This window comes from Elaeis guineensis, chromosome 6 (genome assembly GCF_000442705.2).
Source record: "Elaeis guineensis isolate ETL-2024a chromosome 6, EG11, whole genome shotgun sequence".
Taxonomy (NCBI): domain Eukaryota; kingdom Viridiplantae; phylum Streptophyta; class Magnoliopsida; order Arecales; family Arecaceae; genus Elaeis; species Elaeis guineensis.
Genome location: NC_025998.2, coordinates 132,602,221 through 132,613,416, shown reverse-complemented (window position 1 = coordinate 132,613,416; position 11,196 = coordinate 132,602,221). Strand labels below are relative to the sequence as shown.

General features: G+C 38.8%; 1 protein-coding gene across 1 annotated transcript; it reads left to right on the top strand.

Annotated features, from left to right (window-relative positions):
* Positions 1-2,399: 2,399 nt before the first annotated feature.
* On the top strand, positions 2,400-8,614 carry LOC105046421 (calcium-dependent protein kinase 10). The gene is given in 8 exon segments (XM_010925000.4): positions 2,400-3,203; positions 3,281-3,424; positions 3,513-3,665; positions 5,182-5,195; positions 5,198-5,296; positions 5,380-5,547; positions 7,894-8,124; positions 8,219-8,614. Coding segments are annotated over 8 exon segments (1,617 nt in total). The 5' UTR covers positions 2,400-2,542; the 3' UTR covers positions 8,366-8,614.
* Positions 8,615-11,196: the final 2,582 nt, after the last annotated feature.

The window sequence follows — 11,196 nt, the reverse complement described above, 5'->3', positions numbered from 1 at the left end:
TATTATGAACTATAGATGGTTGCATACAATTTATATAGGCAAGTGGCTGTAGAAGGGAAACAGAGGCTTCCTGGTTGTAGGTAACTGTTCTATTTCTCTGCATGGACATGCTTGCTTTGTGCAGCACACCGATTAGGCTTGAGTTATCTTCATCTTTTTTTTTATACAGGAGGTCCTGCAGCTTAATTAGCATGGAGTTTATGATGTAGGTAATTGTTTTATTTCTGTGCATGGATATGTTTGTTTTGTGCGGCAGTCGGATTAGGTTTGAGTTGTCTTCATCTTTCCTTTTGTACAGGAGGATCTGCAGCTTAATTTGGATGGAGTTTATGATGAAATAATTTGGCATTGTAGTCAAACTATATGCTGCTAATTATGTCATCCATTCATAATTGGTCATAGTTGAAGCTATTCTAAGTGTATAGAAACTGCAAATTTGGATTTTTTTCCCACCGGTGTGTTGAAAATCTTTGAGATGCATCTCTTGGTTGTCCCTGTGCTGTTCATCAAACACTTGGTCATAGTTTACGAAAAAAGCCGGGGGAAGGTGGAGGAATGATGCTTCTTGTGCAATCGCTGTATCGGTGACCATGCATTTGGTACTGATTGTCGGCCAAATGTCCTTTTGTGATGTTGTTTTTGATTCATTCTAGTAGTTTGACCGTCAAAGTCCCTGTCGACGGGAAAGCTTACAATCGGGATTGTTAGACTTAAGATTGTTACATTTGTTGTTTGAAATGCCATATTTAATCTGCCATGTAGGTCCGAATTAAATCACCATGACAATGATATCCCAACGCAGGAATTGTCATAAACAAATGAACAGAAATGGGATAGTACGCATTTCTAGAGCCCAAAGGAAAGATTGAGAGCTTAGGATATATTTTGTTGCAAAAGGATATGAGAGCTGATTAGGATGGCGATGTTCTTTTTTTTAATCCTTTTTTTTTTATACCCTCATTATACATACATACATATATATATATATATATGTATATATATATATATAGAGAGAGAGAGAGAGAGAGAGCCGTCCAGTTGGATCTCTACTGAGAATTGGTCATATTTAGATTGTATGGTGAGGGTTTCAATATTAATGATTTGAGTTGTTTAATGTGATTTATTAACTCCTTAAATTATTTACTAAAATTCATGTTATTTGGTGACTCTTAAATTATGTATTAAGTTTTTAAAATATTAAACAATTTAAATAAGATAAAATAATATATATATTTTTTAATCACTTAATGTATGAGTTAGAAAAATTCAAATCATATAATTTTTGATATATAAATAATTTAAAAATAATAGATCATATCCAATGAGTCGGATCGTCGATATAAGATCATCATCATTTGATCTAAATCTGATTAGATTTAGTTGATAATCCATTTGACAATAGCTAAGTTCATATATATTATAAATATACTAATCTCTAATTTGATGAGTATATTAGCATTTGGTGAGTATACTTGCACTATGTAATTATTATTTTGGCCTCCTTCCCCGAATGGATATTATTTTCTTGAGAAAATTTTTTCGCTGTGTTTTTTAGGAAAATGGAATACCTTGACGGTTAAATAGGTGAACCTAACTTTAGCTTTTGGTGATCAAGAGAAAAGTTTCGCATAGACAAGATCATTTTTCTGTACAGCAACACGTACAGCACTTCGAATTAATTTTTAAGATTTTTTTTTTTACCAAAAAATAGACTTCCTCAGATTTTAGGAAATGCACTCTTTATATATTTCCACTTGAAATATTGGAGAAGCTTAGAACCCATTGATTGATGCTTGACTTATCCATTATGCTCATCATAGCCTCTTCTTTTTGGTAGTAATGATAACCTTTTATATACATACGCATGACCAACCTCTTCAACTCATCCACCTAATAGCTCATAAATCCTCTTCATTCCACCCACGCAACAAATTTTTATTTTTTATTTTTTCAGACGATCGTTGTCCTGAAATTAAAGGTGGACTTCTCAGGCTCTGACCCTCATCCCTTTCTTAAAGCTATTTAATTTCTTCTTCAAAATAGAAACACTTCCTCGATGCCTCGGCAGCTTCGGCGACCAACTCTTCCCTTCTTTATTCCAAACAACACCACGGCCCCAAGCCAGCCCCAAAAGCAAGAAGAAAGAAACGCCTCACCCTCTGGAGGGCATGCATTTCCTCAAATCCGGCATGCGCCCACCCCCCCCCTCCTTTTTTTTTTTTTCTTTTTTCGTTTTTGTTTTACAAGCCTGCCTCTCTTTTTCAAAAAGCTCACTTCCCACGCTACCCAACTGATTATACGTATGTATATAAAACAAGAAAAAGCGGAGAAAAATTCTAATGATTACCCCTCCTAAGCTATCTATCACTCCCTCTCCCTTCTTGCTTCAACCAAATCCAGAGTCCACCCCCCTTAAAAAAGTCCACCAAACCTCGCCCTCCCATTCCCCGCGCGGCGACGGAGTCTAGGCTGAAGCCACCCCACAGGAAGCCAAGAGCCAATAAAACGCAGTCGTAGCTTAAGAGATAGAAAAGAAGAGGGCATGGGGAATTGGTGCTCGTGCTTGGGGGGGAGCGTAGAGGACGAGGAAGAGCGGCGGCGGCGGAGGAAGCGGAAGCGGGAGAAGCGGCGGCGACCGAACCCCTTCTCCGAGGACCCTGTGGGCTCGCCCTCGCCGATCCAGGTCCTCAAGGACGTGGTTCCCCTCGGACACCACCGGAGCCGGATCGGCGACAAGTACGTCCTCGGCCGCGAGCTCGGCCGCGGCGAGTTCGGGGTCACCTACTTGTGTACGGACAAGGAGACGAGGGAGCACCTGGCGTGCAAGTCGATCTCGAAGCGGAAGCTCCGGACGGCGGTGGACGTGGAGGACGTCCGGCGGGAGGTGGCGATCATGTCGACGCTTCCGGACCACTCAAACGTCGTCCGGCTCCGCGCCGCCTACGAGGACGCCGAGGCGGTGCACCTCGTGATGGAGCTCTGCGAGGGCGGGGAGCTCTTCGATCGGATCGTGGCGAGGGGGCACTACAGCGAGCGCGCGGCGGCTGCGGTCGCCCGGACGGTGGCGGAGGTCGTGAAGATGTGCCATGAGAATGGGGTCATGCACCGGGACCTCAAGCCGGAGAATTTCCTCTACGCTAATAAGAAGGAGAACTCGCCGCTTAAGGCCATCGATTTCGGCCTCTCCATCTTCTTCCGGCCAGGTGCGGTGCTGATGCTACTTTTGGTCGGCCGACTTCTTCTTTTCCCGTGATTCTGAAACTTTGTTGAATGTGAGCAGGGGAGAGGTTTTCTGAGATCGTGGGGAGCCCCTACTACATGGCGCCGGAGGTGTTGAAGAGGAACTATGGGCCGGAGGTGGATATTTGGAGCGCCGGGGTGATCTTGTATATCTTGCTGTGTGGAGTTCCGCCATTCTGGGCTGGTAGAGTAATATCATAGCTTTTGTGATGTTATTATTAGTCGTAGAGTATCTTTTGATTGATCTTTTAAGGGTTATATTTGGATTGTAGAGACTGAGCAGGGGGTTGCCCAGGCGATTCTCCGAGGGGTGATAGATTTCCAAAGGGAGCCATGGCCTCAAGTTTCAGATAGTGCAAGGAGTCTTGTTAGGCAGATGCTAGAGCCGGATCCAAGGCGGCGGTTAACCGCTCAGCAAGTGCTTGGTAAGTAAATCTGTCATGAATGGTTATAGAATTGCACTGTCTTGCTTTTTTGCGGTCCCAGATGGGCTCTAAAGGACTTTCTTTTGAACTCTTCAATCATAGCTGTAATCCTGACGCATAATCTATGTGCATTGCTTTTGACAAAATGCTAATTAGTGCATCATGTCATTTCAATCTTTGCTGACCATACAAAAGGGTTGATCAACACTTGACTTAATTTAGCCTAACCTTTGTGATTGGGTGGTTTTATTAAATTTAAAATGTGTCACAAAATCTTCAAATGACAGGATGATGCCCACCATGACAACACACTGATTGTTAGGCCGGGTGCTTAAGAGATCTATTTGCATGATGGCGTAGTGACGTTAGAGAGCCAAACTATTATTTATTTGTCCTTGTAATGAGAATTTACAGGGAACTGATAGTTCAGCAATCAAGCGTAGCAACTTGAACGAGCTCCTCCATCATAAGTAGCTGGTGGATTGGGAAAGAATAAGGAACATGAGTACCTTCAATCTCAAGAAAATAGTGAATGGGTATTGAAATCATGACTCATTTGAAACCAAGATGTTGGGGGAGGAAACCATCAAGGTGCATGTTTGATGTCATATGTTTGTAATCCTTGATTCTCGCACTTGTTCGTTCAACCAAATGCCCAAATACACCTATTTTACAGTATAGACCTATCTCTTCAACGGTACAAGGGATATTCTCCCAAAATCTATTCCACAACCAAACACCCCCTCCAAATCAATTAGAGAAATTTTTGGAGGATGAGCATGCTGATGATTAAATCTGACAACAACTAATACCTGACAAGTAGTTGAAACCCACTACATACATCTGGCATGTGAGATACCTATTATGGTAAACATTTAAATCTTGTTGGAAATCCTTTGCCCTCACAGCATGTCCAAAATTAGAATGCTTTCCTTCCTATTAGATGTAAAATAACATAACCATAACTGTGCAGCTTTATTCCAACTATATAGGGTTGGTTTATGCATTACTTGTGAATTTGCAGTTAGATCAGCCATGTACAAAAAATAAAATATTACATCTTGGTAGGTCGGGTATCAAGGTAACTTATGTTTGTTGTATTGTAATTTGGATAATTGCATGATTCCTTTCAAACCTATTGTACAATGAAAGTGGAGCATTCAGATGGATGGAAACATTTTTTTTTTTTTTTTGCCTTTTGAAGGTACGAACATCAGATCCTTTCGAATTGTGCATGGATATAAGTTTTATGCTACCGATGAGATGGCTTCTTTATTGTGTTTCAGATGCCTTTCCATACCAGCCATAATATGTCTAGTGAGGTAGTTAATTTGGGGGAATATTATAAATGATTAATAGGAAAATACTTTTCATGAATGTAATGGAAAAGATCCAGTGATGGCAAGTGTTGTTGTCCACCATGTGCTTTTTTCACATATTACTCTGCTTCTTTCTTGCTGCTGTATTTTTGTTTGGTAGCATTAATTATTTTCTTCTTACATTCTACCTCTTTTAGAACATCCATGGCTGCAAAAGCAAAGAAAGCTCCAAATGTTCCATTGGGAGATATTGTAAGAGCAAGGCTTAAACAGTTTTCGGTAATGAACAGATTCAAGAAGAAAGTCATGCGGGTTAGAATTTAAAATTCATTATGTCCTTTTACCTTAATTCCGTAGATATATTTTATAAATCCTGATCGTTTCCATACTTTCAGGTGATTGCCGAGCACTTGTCAATTGAAGAAGTAGAGGTCATACGAGAGATGTTTAAGCTAATGGACACAGATAACAATGGAAAGGTAACATTTGAAGAATTAAAAGCTGGCCTTCAAAAGGTTGGTTCTCAACTGGCTGAACCAGAGATGAAGATGTTGATGGATGCGGTAAGGTTTTGGTTTGTTTAGCTGTTAGGCTGCTTGTTTGAGAAAGTATAGGATGCAACTCTGTTTCTTTTTACTTGATAGGTTGATCCATAAGGTCTTTGTATCATGCTTGTGTCCAATCAAATTGGAGTATAACTTAAGACTGCTTATTTCTTAATTGTGTTTCTTGTTTAAACTTCAAGATGATGTTTGTTAATGACAAAAGTTATCCATTGTAAATGTCATTCAAGAGTCTAGCTCTTGCTAGGCGCTATATAGGTTTCATGGTTTTTATCTATTAACTTGCAGCATTAGCATGAGGTTTGTGACAAGCCGTAAATTCTTCTACAGCACTTACATTTTTTCATCTCCTAGAAAATTCCATTAACTTTGAAGCTGATAGTGAATTCTGCATCTGACCAACTAGGAATCATAATTCATTTCATTCTTAGGAAAACGTTCACATATACATCAAGTCTGAAAGTGCTGGTACATGTTGTAATGTTGTACCATATAACAAAATGTATAGCCAACTGAACCGAACAGCATGATACATGCTCATAAACCTCAAAGGCAAGGTTCACTGTCTCAATACCAAACCCCATATTGGTATCCTATTACAGTATTGGGATGCACTACGGTATGAAAAGGCGAGGCATTACTATGTGTCAGTATGGTACAAGACTGCACCAATTCGGTGCTGGGGTGTTATAGTATGCCCAGTATGGTACGATATCGATCGGTACAGTATATCTTGCAACGTCTTTGTTGGTAGTATGGTTTAAGCGCTACATGTGTATCCAGTTTGGTTTAAAACACAATTTATTGATATATACTGTTATGTTGCATAGCTTATGTGTTGATGTTTGCGATGTCTAACATCAGTATATAATATTATAGAACAAGTACAGTTTTATGCCTTGATGAATGTAAAAGCACTTCTTTTTTTCCATAATCAAAGAGCACTTCTTTTTAATCTATAATGGCACCCAATCATGCATCAATCATTTTCTTCATCCTAAATACTTTATAAGGAACTCAATTTAACTATATTCATGCTGGACAAAAATATCCTTGATTTTGTTTGTAGGAACATATAGGGTTTGCCCTTCTTTATTTAAATAATTTGATTTGACAATCCCATCAATTCGAGGTGTTCAATAGATTGATGTGTTTTCCATATAAAATTAATATAAAACCAACTGCCTCTTAGTGATTTAAATTGGTGGAAACCTCCAAGTCATGTATGAGCCATCTGTTGAAGATATAAGCTCTGACATAAGCTGTTCATTCTTCTAGAGCTCAGATCTGGATCCAGGTTTCCCACTTGATCAATTGGCTGATCTCCAAATTGGGCCTATCTATGATCAAAGAAAAGTGAGTTAAGGTCTTTGTTGTGGCTTCTTGCGTTCTGATCACAATGTTCTTAGAAGAATTTCGACCACTCCTTTCTTCCATTATGTGCACATTTTGCCCCATGAGTCTCAATTTATATTGCATTGGAGGCTCATACTTGAGGTCTAAGTTTCATCTTCATGCTTTTTTTCTAGCTGGTTGTGACTTGTTCCTTGCACTTCAATTTTTTTTCCCTCCTTGGATAAAACAAGCACTGCGAAGCTTGGTTTCTAAGTTGGGTAAGAAGTATCTTAAGTGAGATTGGCGATTGGTGGACTATTGACATGGGATTAGAACATCTTCAAGAACTTGATGATGGTGTATTTTCTATGGTTATGTGGATAGTAATGAATGGCTGATCTCTTAGTTGCAATTGAACTTCATCTCCATCATCATTTTATCATCATCTGAACCTTTTTTGGATCAAAATTAGATCAGCTAGAGTTTGCAACTTTAAGTCAAAAGATTTCATGGAAGGATTGAGCATCTTTTTGTGACTGATTATCTGCATAAGGTCCACCATCTGAGGTTTAGAGTCCAATCCCTGGCCAACTTTTGGCATAAAAGGGCCATCTGTGAAATCTAGGAAGTCATTTTTCGGGCGGGAAACCTGCCTTATTAGTCAAAATTTAAGTTGATGTGACTGTAGAAAAGCCTTTCAGTATTGCCCTATGATAAGTAAGCACTTGGAGTGAAGATGACAAGGTCTAATGGAGACCTCTGTCCACACTTCATTATAGCCAAAGGGTCAAAATAGAAGAATCACATTATTGTTGCATTTGTGAACTTCAGTTATTTGTAGTGGAAACATGAATACCATGGCGAAAATTTGCCCATTTTGGGAAGTTGACAAATTAATATAATTTTTGGGTGTATTATTTTACTTATATCATTACATCATATCACTTTTAAATTTCTAAGTTGCTTTTCTGAATATAATTATGCAAGCTTGGTTCCAAAACTTTCATTCAGGCTGATGTTGATGGAAATGGTGTGTTGGACTATGGAGAGTTTGTGGCTGTTATTATTCACTTGCAAAGGTTATCGAACGATGGGCATCTTCGAAGAGCATTCGTTTTCTTTGATAAAGATGGCAGTGGATATATTGAACTTGATGAGTTGAGGGAAGCCTTAACAGATGACTCTGGTCAAACAGATACTGAAGTAGTTTATGACATTTTACGGGAGGTCGATACAGATAAGGTTTATGTTATTTCTGTTTTGCTATTTCTCAAGCTTTACCCTAATAAAACATTTCAGATCTTTATATAACTGCATTTCTAATATGATATTTCAGGATGGTCGTATAAGTTACGAGGAGTTTGTTGCTATGATGAAAGCTGGCACTGACTGGAGAAAAGCATCTCGTCAATATTCGAGGGAGAGGTTTAAAAGCCTGAGCATCAATCTCATGAAGGATGGCTCTCTGGCTATGGCCAATTAATCCTGCGGTTGATCTGCCCAACCATGTCATAATTTGCCGGAGGAGGAAATATTACTTTTTGGTTGGCGTACAATTAAAATGGTCCTGGAGAATGATAGCTGAACTAGGTTTTGTTAGGTGTTTTTCATGGCCAAGGCAGTGCAATTTCGGGTTTCTTTTGGGCCTAGGACTTGGGATTACCTTTGAAGAGCTGCAGTTCAGATTCTCTCTGTATCACTTGCTGTTGTAGAGTTGTTTCTTTCTTCTATCTGACCATGCGAGTTGTTTTTCCTCTTTTTTTTTTTTTTTTTTTGTTGATGTTGCGCACGTATGTTGTCCCTTTTAGATGACAAGTACTGATAGGACATTTGGGGGTTTGTGAGCTGAGCTTTGAAAACCGTCAATTGCTTGTAATTATGGTGGGTAGAGAAGCACAGAAAGAAAATCGAGTGATGCTGCTCTAGAAGTTGAGTTGTTAGGACATTTGCCTCTGTTTCAGTCATCGCCACATAGACCTTGACATTTCTTGTTCTCATGATCATGCGCACTTTCGCTCAGAGTTCGTACTTCCTTTTTAATTAAACATTTGGTGGTGTCTGGTTTTCAAACCTGGTACAGCAAACAATTTAAGATGTAACTGTATTGCTGCTGTAGCTTGGAGCTTGGATGGGAGTATCATTTGCCCCCATGCTTCATTTAATCTTTTCACACTTCACGTCTATCCTTTTTTTTTTTTTTAAAAAAAAGGGGGCAAAAAAGGAGCAAAGCCACCCAGAAAATTGGGACAGGCAGAACAATGCCACAAGGAAAAAAAAAAAAAAAAAAGGAGAAAAGAAACTATAAATAGCAAAATGATAACAGACAGCAAGAGCTCAACAGGCTATGAGTTTAATGAAGTCAGTGAGCCTGGAAGAACCAAGTCGTTGCTTCTGACTACGAAGGATGAAACTGTCATTGGAGAGCCTTAGACTTTTGTGAGAGACGTGATTTTAAAACCTAGACCGGCTGTTGAAAATTATGAAATTTCTTTCTTCTAATCAGAACCCAAAGACAATGATACTCAGTGGATCAAAAACTTTGTCTTGATCAAAAACTTGCCTGATATCTCTAAGGATGTGCATGGTTCTCCACGCGCTCCGAATTACTTTTAAAGCCGTAATATGATGTGGTACATCGAGCTTGTCCGGAAACGCGGCTGAGATAACCTTGTTACAGCTACCTCTACCTCTGAATAAAATATGATCAGCTGATTCCCAGTCCGCATCAATCTAACAACCACCAGCAGGTCGTGACGGTAAAACTCAAACTAAAACCCTTAACATGAATACCATATCTGGATAAGGATTCAATAAGTCTATTATAAACAGAGAAGAGTCAAATTTGTGCCACCGACGATGTCTGATCGTAGATTAGGATTAGGTGCAACCTAAGATATCGAGTACATGAAATGTTGGGTGTGGTTTAGGCTTTCTTTTCTTTTCTTTTCTTTTTAATGGAATGGGTGTGGTTTAGGTCGTTTGTTCATTGGAAACGGTGTTTTTGTTGCTTTCTGATGCCGTTCACGTCCAACTTCAGATTTGTGCACTGTATCGTGCACGTGCCTTGGGCCCCCCGTATAGCACGTTAATGTCAAAGTGGGTCCGGACGACATTGGGTAAAACGAATCTAAACCGTACTCTGAGCAGAAAGCTTGGGTTGTTATCAATATTCTTTTTTTTGAGTAAAAACAAATTTGTACTGACGTTATGACCAACTACACGCGACAGCGGCTTATCAACATACCTGTCCTACGCTTTTATTCGATTGAGCAGGAGCTCGCGCCAAATTCAAACCATGGCCAAGGAATTGGGCTGCTAATGGGCAGGATACGGGTCTGCAAACTTTTCAGAGCATAACCTACAGTAAGTCATAAATGAGGTTAGTTAGCCAGCTCTTTAGATGCCACACTAAACCCTCCAGACATCTGCATTATAATCTATAATCATTGCCATCAAGTGTTCGTTTGATATTGCTTTTATTTTCTGTCTTTATCTTAAAAAAAAAAAGAAAAAGAAAAAGATGAGGAGGAAGAGGAGAGAGAAAGAGCTTAACTGAATAGTATATATACAATAGAATTTTTTTTTTTAAAATAATTATGTGTGAAATCTTTGGAGATTTGCATAGCAAACATTTGTGCTTTCGGCGGAGTGAAAATAAAAGTAAGAAACAGTAAAAGTTACGGGTTTGGTGTTATCTATTTTTTTTTTTTTTTTTATTCATTCATTTTAATTTTGAAGTGACAAAAGTTTCAATGTGGATGAAGCCTTGGATTCTCGTAATTGTTTGTTTGCATACACTTAATTATCATAAACATTCTATAGTACTAGCTAGCATCAACTACCTATAGTGTCTTTTCTAGAACACAATAATGTAATTTCTTTCAATTTACTAGAACTTTGCCATTATCATATAATTGATTCCAATGTTATAAATTAATACCTAAGCTCTTGCTACTTTATGACCACTTCTGCAATCCTGGTAAAGCAGAAGAAATATTATCCCCCCCACCCTCATCCATCAGTGTTATGTTGTTTCATGTTTGTAGCTACATATAAGCAAATCTAAAACAATTGGAATAATTGGGACAAGACTTTATCATTATTATTCTTTTCTTGGCCTTAAATAGTTGTGGTTACTGATTATTTGGTCATGGTTAAGTTTGCAATTACATTCAACTTACATACAAAGAAATGTCCATTAATCATGAGCTTGTTAGAACTTGTGGACAACGCAAACTAATGTTTGGTATCCACTAGTTCCAAACATGCATTGTCCCTTAGGTCTCAAGAAATCATTTATTTATTAATTTTGTA